Consider the following 18,096-nt stretch of genomic DNA (forward strand, 5'->3'; position numbering starts at 1 on the left):
TGTAGTTGTTGAATTATCAAAGTAATAGCAAATTTAAGCCTACACGAATATTTGTGAAATTACAAAAAAAATGTTTGATCTATTTAGCCATTAAGTAAGCATTGTCTGACAGCACATATTTTTTAATTAGAACACATGAAGCAGTATTAAAATAGAATGAAAGTGAATTTTCAACATTTAAAGGCGTATGTGTGAACCAAAAAACACACACAATCACTTAAAAACTCCAGATACATATGCAACCAAATCAATACACTTTTTATTGCTTTTAATTGTGTCTGACGGTGTTGACAAAAAACAAGGTATGATCGGAGAAAAACCTGATTTCTGAAAAAAATGGAAAATGGGGAGATTGGCCTTGTGCATTTCTGAAAAGCCAAGACCTTTGTCTACGAGGATATACCATATTATTTTGTAATTCACTTTGTTTTTTTCTTTCAAGATTACAACCTGTTTTAGCCACTTTCTCAAGAATCAGTGAACACCAAAACGTAGCATGGGTATCTACGGGTATATTGAAGAGTGAAGTGTGGGACACCCACATGGTACTGTAATGGTACTGTAAACCACCAGATTTACTTGTAATGGTACACACACCACGGCCAAAGCGTTCAAAAGGGTTTTAATGCACGCTAGGAGCTTTAAAACAGGTCAAATACCTGCCCGACGGGCCAGGCTTTAACCGAAAACGCCGCAATTGAACAACTTTGCGCAGCACGCATAAAAAATTCTTGCGGTTTTGACTTGCATCCTTTTCCCTTGGTCCACCCAAGATGGGATATGCATCCAAACTGGCCGAAATTCTCCTTTAAGACAGAGAGAGTCTAATAAATTGGCTATTCTAATAAAGTGGCCTGGAGCTGTATGTACAGCACATACAGTAGATGGTAGTTTTGAGGGGGTCCTTGGAAAAAATGCTCTACTAGAGGTCTCCAAGTCAAAATGTTTTCAGAGCCCCCTGCCTTAGTCCAAGTCTGTTAAATGTCCTACTTCCAGGAATGGGTAACCTGGATTCAGAAGCTACAATCCAATGCCACATATTCCAAATGACCTAGTTTTACCTTATCGGACAGGTAAAACCAGATCTATTGGAATATGTGGCACTGCATTGCAGTTTCTGCATGCCTCCAGGTTGCCCATCACTGCAAACTTAACTGACAAACAAGAAAAATCACTTTCCCGCCTTTTTTCCCCTTCCAGCTTCGCCAACGTGGAGTCGGAGAACTCCTACCTGACGCAGCGCGCACGCTTTTTCACGGAGAACGAGGGCCTGGATGACTACATGGAAGCGCGCGAGGGCATGCACCTGAAGAACGTGGACTTCAAGGAGTACGTGGTGGCCTTCGCACAGCCCGAGCGCCTGCCCTGGTACGCCCGGCGTGCCGTCTTCTGGGCGGCGGCCACCCTCACGCTCTCCTGGCCGCTGCGTGTGCTCAATGAGTACCACACGGCCTGCGTGCACTACCACGTGGAGAAGCTGTTCGGGTTCGACTACCACGCGGCCGCGACGCCGTCATGTGAGGAGCTGCAGGAGCCTCCGCAGCAGCGACGGGCCGCCACGCCGTACTGCGCCCGGCGCATCCCGCGCGTCAACACCATCGACAGCACGGAGCTGGAGTGGCACATCCGCTCCAACCAACAGCTGGTCCCCAGCTACTCGGAGGCCGTGCTCATGGACCTGGCAATGGGCAACGGCTGTGGTGGTGGTGGCGGCAGCAGCACCGGTGCCAGCAACACCTACTCCTCCTGTCGCTCAACAGGAGCCGCGGGCATGGCATTGACGCCAGGTGGCGGGGGCGGGTTCGGGGCTTTCAGCGGCTACCGGCAGAATTGCGAGCGGTGCCACCGCGCCATCAGCAGCTCGTCCATCTTCTCTCGCAGTGCGCTGAGTATCTGTGCCGGTGGTGGCGCCGGTGGCAGTGGCGGTGGCGGTAGTAGTGGTGGCGGCATCAGCAGCCCTCGGCTGCCCTTCAGTGCCAGTCGCTTCTCTCTGGGCCGGCTGTATGGCTCACGGCGCAGCTGCCTCTCGCTCTGGAGGAGCCACAGTGGGGGGAGTCTCACCGAGGCGGGCTGCCCCACGGAGAGCACCCGCTGCCTGGCCACAGCAGCCCACTCCTCCTCCTCCACTGCCACTGCAGCCAGCGGTGGTGGTAGTGGTGGTGCTAGTGGTGATGAACCCTTGCAGATGCACCAGGCTCCACCGGCCTACCAGGACGCCCTGTACTTCCCCGTGCTCATTGTGCACCGCAACGAGGGCTGCCTGAACCATGACCACCGCTCCCTGCACCGCAACGGCTCCTGTGTGGAGACGTCGTTATGATGACAGTGATGACTCAATGATTGACGTGCTACTGCTAGGGAACTACTCTGGGTTATTCTGAAACTAAAGCTACGTTGACTAAAAGGGAAACCTGTCATTACCCTAACTACAGACAACGTGAAGCTCCTCTCTCAAGAGCATAGGTGCCAAGAGTAGGAGACTGAGGAAGAGGAGGTGGAGAGTTAGGAGAGGCTGGTGTCTGGAGGAATGTTTTGAAAACCAGGAGCAAGTGGATTGGTTTGCGAATGGAGTGTTTTTGAAGGATTTTTTTAGGGAGACCGCTTTTCACTTTTCTAATGGAGAGAGAATGTGCTCGAGAGACTTGAGATGGATCAGATTGGAGCTTTGGGCCAATGGATATGAGGTATGGTATGTGAAAGCCCACCTGGGAAACTCCAACTCCCATTGTCATTGTGACACAGCACTCCACAGTCCACAGTACACCGTGCTCACTGCGCACAACTAAATTGCATTTATGTCTCACCCGTGCAAGGAGCAGCCCCCAATGGCGCCCCAAGGGAGCAGTGCGGTGGGACGGTGCCATGCTCAGGGTACCTCAGTCATGGAGGAGGATGGGGGAGAGCACTGGTTAATTACTTCCCCAATCAACCTGGTGGCTCCGGAGTTGAACCAGCAACCTTTTGGATATAAGTCTGACGTCCTAACCACTTACCCATGACTGCCCTTACGTATTTGCTACCTCACTTATGCCTTTTTTCCACTGCCAGTTTTCTGGAAGGCCTACAGCGCGACTCGGTCGCCAATTTTTGCTTTTCGATTGGGCACGATACAGCTCAATCGAAGAGCAAAAAGTGGCGGCCGAGTCGCAATGTGTTGAGCTGTAGGCCTACCAGAAAACCAGCAGTGGAAAAGAGGCATTAGTGTACTTTGGCATGACCACTGCTCTATAAAAGGGAGGAATACCATCTTGCTATGGGATTTTCAGCCTTTGTGACTGAGGTTTCCTGCAGTTTGAGTCTCTTTCTCAAAGTAGGTCGTTACACATACAGCGATGAAAATGGATAATTCTGAACAAATGTCTGGGTTCCAAATTAGATGTCTCAGTGATGCCTGACTGTGTCATCTGAAGGAGTAGCAGCTTGGGCAGTCTTTCCATGCAAGCTGTTGTTTGTTGCGCACAACAGTCTCTCTGTTCACATACTGCACATTCAAAGTGACCGATTTTGGTTTTCTCTCTCACTTTATGTGTTTTTCTATTTGGTCTTTTCTACAGATGTTTTGAGTCAGACAGCATCGTGAGATATTTTGAAGTCACTCCGTCCACTATCTGTGGTGGGATGTCATGAGCTACACTGTATCAAAAGAGTAGCCATCTCTTACTGAATCTAATTTTCATGACGTAAAATGTGTTACTTGCACAACAAGATCCACATTATTTGCTGACTAAAATAACTATTCATGGCACAACAGCAGCCATTCTCATTTTACAGAAGCACTGTAAAATAGTGTGTGTTCAGACTGTTTATTCTGTAGCATGAATGAATCAACCTGTTCACTTCTTCACGTGGCATTTCACACTGATGAATATTACATGGATGCCATTTTGTTCCCAAGAGACATTGGGCTAAACCATAGAAGGGCGATGAATAGATTTAGGAATTGATTTTTTTTCTTCTGCAAAGAGTATAATGCACATCTGTTAGGTGTCAAGTGTGTAGGATAATTTTGCGGTACATGCTGAAATATGGGTTCAGGGTCGTCATCAACCGCAATGACAGAATTTTGCATCTTCATTGCTCACATCAGTAGGTTTGACTATCAACCTACAGTACATGGAAAAAATAGAGTGTAGTGTGTGTTTGGAAGAGGTCAGATGACACATTGTGAGCCTCATAACAACATAGTGTATGTAGGCCTACGTAAGACTGTGTTTGAGCAACTTCCAAAAAGTGATATACAATAATGACAGTAATAATATTAATCATTTCTCCATACTGATGCTGTAAAACTGCAAATAAAGACGCACAGGATACTTAGGACTACTCCACTTGCTGTTCACAAAAAGGCCCAGATTTGGTCAGCATGTAATTTTGGTTTCTTAGAACTACCTCTTTTTCCAGATAGTGCCTGACACTGAGGATTTCCTTAGCCTCAAAACGCTGTCATCTTCAGCTTCTGTGGCAGGGGGTCATACAGGAAAAAATACAGTTTTGTTTATTGTGTTTCATTTTTTTAATAATTTATTTATTGCGTTTTACTTGTAGTTATTATAAAGTAATGAAGACCAACTGTCATTCATGAGCAAAGATACTTAGAAGGGGGAAAAGAGTTTGTCAAGGTGAACAGCACTGATTCATAAAGAACAAAATTGGGGTGGGAATGTCATTTTTTGTCTTTTACCACAGCTTTGGAGAGAGACAGTGGATGTGGAGGAATGGTTCTGATTTAAGGACAATAGAAGGGATCTCGTTATGAAACTATAAAATCAGGCGAGGAGAGTTGACGTTGAAGCATTTTTTATTTTTTTTTACTACATTTTAGACACACACAATACAAAAAATACATGTTCCTGTCAAACTAGAATGATACGAATCATGGCCAATGCATAGATGAAATACTGAAGGAAAAAAACACCACCAATATCCTGCTTTGTCTCTCTGCTAACTGAGACTCCTCATAGGGTGAGTGTAGAATTGTAATTTCAGGCTCTAAACATCAAAAAGGCCTGGAAATGTGCGGCTGATATTATGCAGCAGTGTAGCTCATTATGCCCATGGCCTTATGCAGCGAGCAGACGGCAGACACAAGGGCTGAATACCAATCCTCACACCTCTGCACACTGCTGACATGTGACGAGGAGAGAGAGGGGGCCGAGAGAAAAAGTAAGGGATGCTGATGATGGGGGTATAGTGGGAAAGAGAGTTGGAGAGATGTAAAGAAGGAGAAAGGGAGAGAATGAAAGTGAGAGGCATAGGCAATGTAAGAAAGAAGGGAGAGACACAAAAGAGGAAGAGAATGATGGAGGGTGGGTGAGGAAAGAGAGAGAGAGAGAGAGAGCCCTTGGTCAAAAACAGTTCACGTATCTTACTGCTGCAGGCTTCACATGCATTTTGAATGTCTAGATGTTCATTTTAGATTAAAAGAGAGGGGGAAGGGAGAGATAGGAAAATAGAGGGGAGGGGGGTGAAATGCTGAGAATCCTGCCACGTCAAGGCAGCTGTGGTCCGTTAATGTATTTTCTTAAGCACCGTTTTAAATGTATCGTAGGGGTGATGAGGAATATGGCCTAGACTCAAGATCAGTATCATCAGACCACTGACAAATAGGCTACTGACAGCAGCCATATAGTCACTCGTCATTTTGATCTGACAGACACACAGACAATGAGGCACAGCCTGTCCGCTTCCCTAATGCATTTCTGACAAGTATTTGTTGTCACTGTAACAAAGTTTAACCATCCAGCACTGGAATGCTCCCAAACACCTTGACTTGTCTCCTCTATCCATATGACCCCACTTAGCCACACACAAGCAGTAATAGGTAGGTAATAAGAGAATTATTATCACTGCTGGAAATGAGTGCATAGTTCAGATTCAAAATCATGTAAGTACATATATAATGTGATTGACATTACTTTTACAGTTTTTTGTAATGGCTTTTAAAGGGTTTTGCATTTGAACTCATCAAGTGCACATTTATAGAAAGCAGGCCATGGAGCGGCAACTTACTAGAAAAGCCACACTGAATGTAATAAGACAAAGGGCCATTGTTTTGCTCCCCGTGTTGTGAAAGTGTGAATATCAGCTAAGGTTAAGAGGGAACATCCAACCACAGGGTGACAATTTCACAAGGCCACATTTTGAACCTGCCCCATCTTCCCTGGAAATGTACTGCATAAATGATGTAGCCTACTGTACATGAGCCTTCCCCAGAGCCTGTCATAGCGGCCTTTCTTTTAGTGTCCTCAGATGGATTTTAGTGGTTTGAGATGCAGAGGGAGGAAAGAAGTAGAAGTTGGATGACACACACACACGCACACACACACACACACACACACACACACACACACACACACACACACACACACACACACACACACACACACACACACGCTGAAACTCTACTACTTATGAGTTATCTCCTTGACCATGACCTTCAATTCTGAGAGGCAAACATAATTTGCCTTCCACCCGCACTGTGCTCCCCATTGAGAAAGTACACCTGGTTTACGACCCCAAACGCCCACTTTTATTGTGCTCATATCACAGGGATGCAGGTTGCTCCAAAAGGCTTCAGATGAAAGGTGAAAGGCATATTATATAGTGGTCAGGAATATTGTGTGAAGTGTTCAATGTTTTTGTATTTCTATTATAAAGGGTGTGCTGCACTGGAAGGTACAACACACCCCAAGGTGCAACACACACACACACACACAGAGCATCTCAATTCGCTCAGTGGATATGATACCTGTTGGTGTTGTCAGCAATGTCCTGTGTATGTATAATTCCATACCTTGCCATATTCACAGCTATGCAACACTAACTCAGACAGACTTGCATGCACAATGCTTTCAGGTTAATATTTTGTTTAATTTCCTGTTTTCCATACTTTCTCTGGTTAGAAATGTAATGACAAAATTTGTTTTGACCTGGTTGAAAAGGTGTGTAATATATAGTGGTGTCAGTCCTTGGTTTAGAAAATATGCCACGCCCTGCCACAAATTTGAACCAGCCTACTTTGCATTACGTATGTGATTGCTCGTCAAGCATTCATAAAGGGTTGATATGGCACTTCATCAGGTCCAGAGGAGAAACATGTGAGGTGTCATGTACATCCTAAACCCAAAATCGACATTTCAGTGAAAAGGGCCCATAATCTCAGGTCAACTTTGTCTACAGAGAGTGCGGTTTAAGTATGGATGACGCATGTTGAACTTGTGATGTGTGATTTCCTTGTGGTGAGCGTTAACTACAGCAATTAAGGCCAATGGTCTTCAACGAAAGAGCAGTTATTCACTATATCAATAAAACAGGGAGTCATCGCTCATCAAGACAACAACCCGATTTTTCTTTTCAGATCCTAAATTACCACTTTCTAAGGTATTCAACAACATTATAATGATTAACGGAACATGCATTATTTTTCACCAATTGAATCTAACCCCCAGATACTGGCCAGACTAATGAGTGATGTTGTAATGCCCCAATCCTGTCCCAAGTCCCCATTTATTCTCCTTGTACGTACACTCCATTAGTGTAATTGGATTGAAGCTGATGAGGCCTGTTTACCACCGTGTTCTCTGAGGCTTCATCTGTTACAGCTGATGCACATCAGTTCTGGCGAGACATGAATGTGTGTTTTTTTGGGGGGGTTTTTGTGATTATTTCATTAGAGCAACAAAACCAGAGATGTGTAGAATTATCATTAGGGGTGTATTTAGAACAATAGTAGTGTGATATTGCACATGCGCACGCACGCACGCACACACACACACACACACACACACACACACACACACACACACACACACCTTGATGACATTAGTTTACCCATTTTTTGACTGTTAAACATCAAACCCTTTATGACATGACAATATACCGGTAATGATATTTTCTCCCATTTCACATTTTTCCATTCTCTGGTGTGGGTCCCTCGCTTTTATGAGGTGTTGTATACAGGTGAGACATTTTTTTGATATTGTACATAGAATTAAGAACTGAGAGGAATATTGGTGGGTTTTTTTGTTTGTATGTTTTTTTGTTTTACTTTCTAGTGCAATTAGTTTACTGTGCCACATTTTTGAAATCGCACATAAAATTGTCTTTTGCAAAGAAAATGTGTTAAAACAAAACAAAAAAACTGTAAGGTTTTTATAATTTATCTGTGTGTGTATAATTGTCTATAATATTATGAATAAACCATTCAAAACAGCCTAATGACACCGTGGAGAACGGGAGTCAGAATTGAACATTTGATAGTTGATGTGTGTAATTTGTATTCTGTACATTAGCAGGCCATGGCACCTGTGAGTGACACTTCTGATGCTATTAGGACAACGTAATTGATGAAATAATGCACATGTGCTGTGTGTGGCGCGTCCCTACTCAACCTGGCGTCTGTGAAAGCTGACATGATAAGAGCTGATGGTGTGAATGATCGAACATTCATTCATCTTTTAAAAACACAAACACTATGTAATAGCAACTGTGAGTCACGTGTAATGGCATGTTAACCGTTCAGGAGTTCTTTGTATCGAGATGGATAAAATAAAATAATTACAAAACAAACACAGAAGGTGTTGGCAGGCCATCCTTTCCTTTCTGCTCTCATATGACTGAACTTCCTCTGAAAGTGATAAGTGTTGTACATAATAGACACTGAGATATAGTTAAACCCTCTGCACAGTACACAGTAATACTGTCCAGTTGAAGACGAAAGCAGAAGCTCAACTGGGAAACTCCAACTCCCATTGTCATTGTGACAAAGCACTCTACAGCACACTGCACACTACGAAATTGCATTTATGCCTCACACGTGCAAAGGGGCAGCCCCCAATGGCGCCTGAAAGGGAGCAGTGCGGCGGGACAGTACCATGCTCAGGGTACCTCAGTCATGGAGGAGGATGGTGGAGAACACTGGTTAATAACTCCCCCAATCAACCTGTAAAACTATGGACATACAGTACACAGTTGTCGGCTCACCTGAAGCCTTTTCAGGCAGTTCTCTCTTAGACGAGCTCTTGTCTCCTCGAGGTGCTCATGGACTGCTAAAAAAATGTGTAGGAATAAATGACAAAGTTGTATGTAGCCTATATCAACTTGGCACAAAGCTACTGTTTCTGTTGCGTACAGTATTGTACATTAGATGCCAGTAAAATTATTGACCAAATCTGTGTGTGCTACTTTGTGTCACATTTGAGTAATGTAATGCAGGAAATCTTTCCTGAAAAGTGAAGTCTAAAAAACACTTCAGTCTCTCTTTGCATGTGGCATCCTGAGGTTTTTTTAAATACTATTGTGAGATGGAATAAAGGTTTAAGTCATTCCAGGAACAGTGCTTTCTGTAGAGATGCAGAGTGCAGTTTCCCATTAAGAATTCAAAAGGAGTAAAACAAAAGTAAATACAAGAAAATGCATCTACAACAATGCATCTGCAAAATGAATTATATCAGGAGATTTTACATCCCACTTTTTCCTCTATATTATCTGCTATGACTGTACTTTCAGATTATATAATACTGAAATCTAGGAAGAGGAAGCAGATCTAGGAGCGCTATTCACATAATGTGAAGGACAGGATGTGACAGCATGTGATTAAATCCATCCAAGTCAACTACTATAGACTTGATTTTTTCAAATAGACCTGATAAAGTTACTAACACGTGGGTCTTTGACCTAGGGGTCAGTGACCACTGCCCCACTGCCTGCACCAGAGATTCCCACATCAAGAAAGCGCCCCCTCACATTGTCACTAAAAGGTCTTTGAGACACTTTAGTGAACAAGCCTTTATAAATGATCTGTATACTAGCAATATTCATAGCACCACTGACATGCCTAACGTTGACTTAGCGCTGGATTGTTTCATATCTAATTTTAACGCCATTGCAAACACTCATGCCCCCTTTAAAAAGTTTAGAGTAAAGGACAGAACAAACCCTTGGTTCACTACAGAACTATCCACCATGCTTATTGTCAGAAATAAGGCATGGGCCCTGGCAAGGCGCACAAAAGCAGCCTCTGACTGGACTTATTTCAGACAAATTAGAAATAAATTCACAGCTGCAGTCAGACAAGCTAAATCGAACTACAATATTGATATGCTTTCCAGTTCTTCTTCAAATCCAAAAATCTTTTGGAAAGCATTTAAATCGTTCAATGGTAATCATCCCCCACTCCCACATCTGTTATGTCTGAAGACTGTAGACTTGTTGACTCCAATGATATCTGTTCAGCTTTTAACAAGCACTTCTCAGTTGCTGGACTAATTTTTGATGATCACCTATCTGAGCAATCTAACCGCAATTTATTTCTGAAAGTCCCTGTTCTTTTTAATGGTGATCATATTGTTTCCACTAGACTCTGCTGTCCACTTCTCTTTATCACCTTTTACGACTTCTGAAGTCCTTGGAGCACTTAGTAAACATGAACTCAAGGTGTTCTACTGGTGAGGATAACCTTGATCCATTTCTATTGAAGTTGTCTGCCCTTATATTGCTGAAGAAATAACTTATATCTTCAATCTTTCTATCTCCTCTGCAACTTTTCCCCAACTATGGAAAATGGCTCATGTATCGCCTTTACATAAAAGTGGAGCTAAAGATGATCTGAACAATTATCGCCCTATTTCAAAACTTCCCTGTCTATCAAAGATCTTAGAATCCCTAACAAATAACCAATTAAAAGCCTTTCTCTCACGGCACTCTATTTTAGCTACCCATCAATCTGGTTTTAGAGCACAACACAGTACAATCACTGCTGCAACTTTGGTTCTCAATGACATAGTATCTGCCTTAGACAGAAAGGAACATTGTGCTGTACTTTTTGTAGATTTGACCAAAGCATTCGATACTGTGGATCATGCCTTACTCTTACATAAATTGATGGACATTGGTTTTGATTCCAACGCAAGTAACTGGTTCAAGAGCTATCTTAGTAATAGGTTTCAGTGTGTTAAAGCTGGAGTCGCAAAATCTGATTTCTTACCCCTGAGGAAAGGTGTCCCCCAGGGCTCTGTCCTAGGGCCTATCCTATTTACCATCTTTATTAATGATATAGTATCTTCTCTTAGTAGTTCTCGTGTCCATCTATATGCTGATGATACAATCCTTTACTGTACTGCAAACACTATCACTCTAGCAATTGATAGCCTGCAACAGGCCTTTAATACTTTGCAAAAATCTCTTTTTAACCTTAAACTTGTTTTGAACCCTAATAAAACGAAATTTTATGCTATTCTCCAAGGCTAAGGGCATAAAGTCGGGCGCTTTTCATCTCACAACATTAACTGGTTGTGATATTGAGCAGGTACCTGTTTATAAATACCTGGGCATCTGGATTGATGAGAACCTTAATTTCTCTTTCCATATTGACTGCCTGGCTAAGCAGTTAAGGCAAAAGATGGGGTTTCTCTATCGTCACAAATCTTCTCTCCCCCTATCCTGTAGGAAAAGGATAATTGAGTCAGTTATTTTACCTGTTCTGGACTATGGTGATATTATTTACAAAAATGCAACCATATCCTCACTCAGTATGCTTGACTCCATATATCATTCGGCCATCAGGTTTTCAACAGGCTCTGCTTATAATACTCACCACTGCATATTATATGACACAATAGGTTGGCCTTCACTTACAGAGAGGCGTTTTAGACATTGGATTCTTTTTATTTATAAAGCCATCCTAGGAAAACTTCCTTCTTACATTTCTTCACTTCTAAACTGGCACTCAAGTATGCATCACACACGTTCAAGCAGTCAGCTCCTACTTTCTGTTCCAAGTGTACGAACTGAACTGGGCAAATCAGCCTTTTGTTTTGATGCCCCCAGGTCATGGAACTTAATTCAGCGCACTTTTAACTTGGAATCTTTGATTTCTTTTAACCAATTTAAGATTTTAATTACAAACCTTCCCAATCCAGTTTGCAATTGCTATCGCTGAAAGCTTGGTTTTTTTTAGTGCTGACTACGCTTATTTATGTCTATAACATTTTCTTTTATGTTTATATACACTCTTTCTGTCTATGTTTGTGTTGTGATATTTGTGATGTCCGAGTATTTATTTTATTTTCTTTATTCTTTTTTTTATTCATATATTCTTTTAATGTGTTTTTATACTTTTAAATGCAACTTATATGTCGTTAATGCCTGGATAACTTAATTATTTAATTCATTTATACTTGTAAATTCTCGGCTGCATCGAAAAAGAGGGCCACCCTCAATGTATTTCCGAGAAGGAAAATAAAGGTTCAAATCAAATGTGAATTACATGGTCAGCACAGGGCAGGGATCCTCTCAGAGGCTCTATGTGATTTCCAGTAATACAGAACTCAACTGTTACTCTACTCTACCCGATCCTGGCAGTTGAGGAGTGTGTGTGTTAATGCACTCTACCGATAATTACTAGTGCAGCATGCCTGAAGGCTGAGGATGCCATTGAACAGTCCAAAGCCTGGTGCTCCATCATCCACTAGAGCTTTAATCTCATTAGAGCAACAACCCCTTCCCATTAAATCACCCCATCCTAGCCACCTACCCCCACCTGACCCCCAGTCTCCACCTGCCCAGAACCACTCCATCTCACCCCACCAACCCGACCCTACCCCACCCCAGCCCAGCCCAGCCTCCATCTACCACACCCCATCCCACCCCACCAACCCGACCCCTACTCCTCTATCAACCCCCCTCCTTGAACTCACCCCACCCCTGCATCCAACCTTTTGCCATCAAATCACCCCCCTCCCCCAACACCTGACCCTCAGCCTCCACCTATCCAGCACCACCCCTACTCGCCAGCAGGCCCTACCCCACCCCAACACATCGACCCACATCCTTGACCTCAACCCACCCCATCAACCCATCCCCAGAGCCTTCCCTACTCCCACCACCCCAACCCCACTCCTAACCCCACGTCCACCCCACTACCCCACCACCACCCACCACATCCACCATGAGGCAGAGAGGTCCATCACATCCCTCTGGTCAGCGGGCCTTGGTCTCTCCCCAGTGCCTGACCATACTCGGTGGAAAGGGGCTAATTCATCAAGACATTAATGGATCTCTCCCCCAGGAGCCATTCAATATGGGAACTGACAGCTCACTTAAGCTTCACGGTGGTAAGCCTAGCATGCCCCGCCCCCCCATTCCCCCTCTTCACCCCTCCCAACCCCTCTCACACCACCACTTCTTGCCGGGTAAACCGCACCCTCGTACTGTACTGTCTGGCTGCAGTTCCACTGGCATGGTTTTCTCTTCAGGCAGAATCTTGCCTGTTCAAACACTGAGCAGAGGACTGAAGTACAAAGGCTTTTTAGTTATTAATTTTATTATAATTAATTCAGTGATGGGCAACCTAAAGTCATTGGTTTACAATCTAGTGCCTGGAATTCAAGCAGGTAAATCCCTCGTTGATTGATCACCTGGTTGAATTGGTCAATGACAGGTATACGTGGCACTGGATTGCAGTAACTAATGAATACAGATTGTCCATCACTGACTGAAGTATATACAGTATATTGAAAACTGCTGATATGAAACTGGTGCTGTGGGCTTTATTATTTGATGTTGTGGATGTCTTGAGTGGTGTGTTTCCTGCGGCTCTTGCTCTGGTTGGTGCGCAGGATCTGACCGATACACACCTCGCTGTCCTGCTCGATGTAGGTGAGGCGGATGTCGCAGTCCACAAGCTTGCTGTTGTGAGACATGCCTTCCTCCAGAACTTTGCCACCGTCCTGAAAGCAAATAGAAATGCATCATATCACATTACATTATGTTTTAGCTTACTATCTTGTCAAGCGAGAGCTTTGTTTTATTTTTAACTAAAATATGAACCAATTTGTTTTACCCTACCCGACACAATTTCGTTACCTTTTTGAGAGAATGACAATAAACTCTTGAATCTTGAATCATATTTTTGCCTTGTGAGTTGGTATAGTCGGTCCTTGTAAGATCACCACAGCAGGCACCAGCCCGGGCCTACCAATCAGAAGGCAACGCACATTTTTTCCCCTCCTTTGTTTGAAATCTTTGGGGCAGACTTTCATAGGACGTTGGACACAGCAGAAGGGCTACGGCTAATGAAAAGTGATTGCTTGATTGGTCATAGAGTTGGCAAAGGCCATGCAGAGGCAATTTGGTCCAACCCACAGCCTTCAGCTATCTGAACCAAGCCAATTCAGATTAAACATTTTTATGTTTTAGTCCAGTTCGCCAGGCTAAATTTAACTGATTGCTCACCAGGCTACAATGATACAGAATCTGCTACCTAATATTAAAACTGCAGATGGGAAGAGGTATACTCTCATCTGGTTCCTCTCTCCCCCTCGCTGTTTGAGGACATCTGCAGCCACAACTTTAAGTGTCTTGCCGTTTGCTTCAGTGATGAGCCACAAAGGACACACTAGCTTCCTAGATCATGTTCTGCCATGCTGGCAAAGCAGGGTCTATTTAACATTCTACGCATGCTTTTGTTTGTATTTTATCTATCTACATATCAATAAATCTATCTATCCATCCATTCACCCACATATTGTGGTCCTCATCAAATTCACCATCTGATGATAACCTAGCTGATTGAAATATTCTAAACAACACAGCAGACTGAAACAGCAGACTTCACAGCAGACTGAAAGCCGCCCCCTCAGGCAAACCTTCCCTGCCCATGAAATGCTTCTTCCATCACCAGACTTCTTGATAAATAATTCATGTTGCATTGAGATAGCGTGGGAATGGACAACAGCCTTCACAGCTCTCACTGTATGTGTGTGTGCATTGTACGTGTGTATGCATAGCACACATTGTATATGTGTGAAGAAACAATAAAAAGCATTGTTCTGCATTATATTAGGTTGTATTCTATTATGTCTATTCTCTTCTCTTCTATTCTACAGTATTTCTATTCTATTGTATTGTCTCTAGGACTACATTGCGTTCTGCTTTAGGATCACAATGTGCCTTTGAGGGAGGTTGTGTGTTATTCTTTTGCTACATGTGCAAGATATTTTATTGTTTACCTTGTGCAGTGTCAATAAACAGTATCAAATCAAATCTACTTTAGTGAGTTGCTAAAGAAGTGAATCCCATTCCCCTCCACTCACCGCTCCGAGCTTGTTGCAGGACAGGTTGATACTCCGCAGGGTGGAGTTCTTGGCCAGGGCCTGCGAGAGGGCCATGGCGGTGGGCTCGCTCAGCTGGTTGGAGCCCAGGTGCAGGCTGAGTAGCGTCTGGTTCTTGAGCAGGGCCTGGGCAATGGCTTGGCCGCCCTCGTCCCCCAGCCGGTTCAGCCGCAGGTTGAGGCTGAGCAGCGTGGTGTTCTTTGCCAGCGCGTGGCCCAGGGCCTGGGCGCCTGCACCGCGGATCTGGTTGTCGTAGAGGCTGAGTGAGCGCAGGCGGCTGGTGTTGAGGAGCTTGCCGACAGCCCGCGCTCCCCGGTCGCCGATCAGGTTGTGGGAGAGGTTAAGCTCCAACAGGGACGGGTGGTCCAGGAGGTAGGAGACCAGCAGGCGACACTTCTCATCGTCCACTTTGCTCTGGTGGATCCGAAGCACCTGTTTTTTGGGGGGGGGTTGGGGATTGAGCAGCATGAGATTGAGATGTCCCCTTGAGCAGAGCTGTCAAAGGTCAAGAAAGTAAAAAGCCTGCCGCAAATTTGATCCTACCGGCTCTGAATCATATTGAGTATTCAAGGCAGGTAGACCAGCTACTGAGTCATCTGTGTTGGAAGGAAACTGTGGCAGGGTTTTTACTTTCTGGGCGCATAATTGACACCTTTACCCTTGAGGAAAGGCTTGATCACAGACATGTCTGGAACTAAAGGCTATTTTAGGCTGCACAAGCACAAGAAAGCTAGTTGTTGTGCAGTTTGACAGAATGGAGCTTCTAAACACAACAGCGTGATTAGCCTGATACACGGTGACAAATGTGTTAGATGTAGCCTATTTCAGCATGTATTACAAAGGCACACTGGAAATAAACTATAATTCATTACACCTTTAGGGATAGCATTTTGCCTATGTATTATTTCTGAAGTTTCCAGAGTGTGGGCACTAGATCATGTTTAAGTGTCCGTATCAGTGTCACCATGATATCTATCTTGATATTATGAACATTGCAAGATGTGTATCTTACTTTTAAGGTTTTACAGGCCTTGAGTGCCTTCCCGAGCGACTCGCAGTCCCGGAAGGTGAACTCAAAAAGGTTCCACTCAAAGTTCATGCCGCACCCTTTGACCCCATAGGACAGGTGCAACTCCTCCAGGTAGATGAGCTTGTGCAGGAGGATGCCAAAGTCAAAGTGGTCCATAGAGGGCCCGTCGCTGCCCATATCACTGGCAGAGTCCGAGGAGTCATCGTCCTCGCCTTTCTGTGGATCCCGGATGGGGGGTAGGAGCTGGGAGATGACCAGTCTCCTCACGTAGTTCTTGCACAGGGGGATCACGTCAAGCACCACCTTGGCCTCTGTCACGTCGGGAATGAAGAGCTCGATAATGTTCTCAACGTGCCGCTCGAAGAACATGCGCTTCCAGCTGCTCCCGTACTCGGTGACGTCGCCGACTCTCCAGCGCTCCACGCAGCATTTCTTCCAGTAGCCTTCGTCGCTGATCAGGTTGGCTGTCAGGTGCAGTGGTAAGGATGGGGGCAGTCTCTCCAACACATATGTCTTATGGCTGGGCAGGAGCTCATCAAGCATAGGGCTAGCTATGATTTTAAAAAGCAAACAAAGAAACAAAAACAAAAAAGTCTGGGTCATTTATAGGCCTATTCTGACCTAGAACTCAATTAGATTAGGCACACAAAAGGCTTCAACAACTAGGCCGAAAGCGTTCTAATTGAAAAATAACAATCAACCAATCAATCATCAATCACCTAACTAATCAATAAGTAGGCCTATTAATTAATACATTATATACAACAATTGCCCTATATAGCATGTTGCTAGTGGTCATTCAATGTTCCTGTGGAAAAAAACACCCTCTCTCTCTCACCTCACACACACACGCACGCACGCACGCGCGCGCGCACACACACACACACACACACACACACACACACCGTGAAACAAAACACAACATTGAAATTAGGATGTTAGGCGTTAGATGCTGAGGCCACATTAAATGGTCCACTCGGAAACTGTGCACTGTGCTTACCTTCGAAGTTACTGATAATGTGTTGCAGACACAAGTTTGTCAAAAGAGGAACAACAGCAAGCGACCACTCAGGATCCTCCGCAATTATCCTCCTCATTTTCCTGGGATCCGCAGCTGGATTAGTTTTATTAACTGGGGGATCCATGCGTGCAGTCATGTTGGCGTCGAGCAAAAATACAGCTTAATTTAAAACTTCACTTTAAAAAAAATAGAAAAGGTTACTCATCCCAGGTTAAAATAACATTATGGTAGGATTGACGAGTGGACTTTGTGGGTATCCGACTTCAGCAGGTTTGTAAAGACCCGCGCGACGCTATTCATAGGCACACAGAAAAACAATCTGATATGTTTCATTTAATGTTACTTATCTTCAAAATAGCCTACTACGGCTCTCGCCCAGCTCGATTTCAGTAAGAATTAACAGTCTAATCACTGGCGCTTAGTAGCTACAGCTGCTGCAGTGCGTGTTGTTTCCCATAACCCATATCTTTCAGAGCGTGATCTGTCTCCTTGGATACGGACGCTGGTTACGTCGCGTCTTGTGGGCGGGCTCTGGCTAAATGCCCCAGTAGGCTATGGGCAAAATCTGTGTAGCCTATTTTAGGCCCATAGATTAGGCCTATCTATGCCAGGCAATGTTATGCAAAATGTTCCTGGTAGCCTACTGTCGAAAAACTGAAATTCTAACCAGGGTACCATGTTTAATATTTTATGCAACACCAACACAGTGCCTGGTAGGCAAAGGTGAAGGCCTAGGCCTAGCTTTGATAGTTAGTGAGGCTTGTTAAGTGGTGGGGACATTACACATTGTCTGGGTTAACTAGGCCTATTCTTTCCATTATTTTTGAAATGTGGTGGGGATAAGCTAGTTTCATCTCAAAAGTGTCATGGACATGTCCCCACCACCCACACCTAAAACTGCAACCATGCTGGTAGGCCTAAGACACTCAAAGCCT

The 18,096-nt window shown here is 44.2% G+C and overlaps 2 protein-coding genes across 3 annotated transcripts in view; one reads left to right on the forward strand and one right to left on the reverse strand.

Moving 5' to 3' along the window:
* Positions 1-2,320, forward strand: part of tmem151ba (transmembrane protein 151Ba) — a 29,027-nt gene extending 26,707 nt beyond the window's left edge. Inside the window, exons 5-7 of the mRNA XM_063222254.1 lie at positions 1,201-1,748; positions 1,788-2,128; positions 2,195-2,320. Of these exons, the coding sequence (XP_063078324.1) occupies positions 1,201-1,748; positions 1,788-2,128; positions 2,195-2,320 (1,015 nt within the window). The remainder of the gene's footprint in view (positions 1-1,200; positions 1,749-1,787; positions 2,129-2,194) is intronic.
* Positions 2,321-13,527: 11,207 nt separating this feature from the next.
* On the reverse strand, positions 13,528-17,620 carry tcte1 (t-complex-associated-testis-expressed 1). Of its 2 annotated transcripts, XM_063222255.1 has the most exons (5): positions 17,141-17,620; positions 16,123-16,691; positions 15,093-15,542; positions 13,864-13,971; positions 13,528-13,727 (listed from the first exon to the last, which is right to left on the reverse strand). In XM_063222255.1, the coding sequence occupies exons 1-5, from the start codon at positions 17,295-17,297 to the stop codon at positions 13,551-13,553; spliced, it is 1,461 nt and encodes a 486-aa protein (XP_063078325.1). In that variant the 5' UTR covers positions 17,298-17,620; the 3' UTR covers positions 13,528-13,550. The 2 variants fall into 2 exon arrangements, with proteins under 2 accessions (XP_063078325.1, XP_063078326.1); XM_063222256.1 differs by lacking the exon at positions 13,864-13,971.
* Positions 17,621-18,096: the final 476 nt, after the last annotated feature.

Source organism: Engraulis encrasicolus, chromosome 18 (genome assembly GCF_034702125.1).
Source record: "Engraulis encrasicolus isolate BLACKSEA-1 chromosome 18, IST_EnEncr_1.0, whole genome shotgun sequence".
NCBI lineage: Eukaryota > Metazoa > Chordata > Actinopteri > Clupeiformes > Engraulidae > Engraulis > Engraulis encrasicolus.

Excerpts from the sequence above, each read along its gene's own strand:
- tcte1 (XM_063222255.1), bottom strand. The coding sequence starts at position 17,297 with ATGACTGCACGCATGGATCCCCCAGTTAATAAAACTAATCCAGCTGCG. Across the intron at positions 13,972-15,092 it reads CCTGCAACAAGCTCGGAGCG|GCCCGGGCTGGTGCCTGCTG; the intron begins GTGAGTGGAGGG and ends TCTGATTGGTAG. Across the intron at positions 13,728-13,863 it reads ATTGTCATTCTCTCAAAAAG|GACGGTGGCAAAGTTCTGGA; the intron begins GTAACGAAATTG and ends ATTTGCTTTCAG.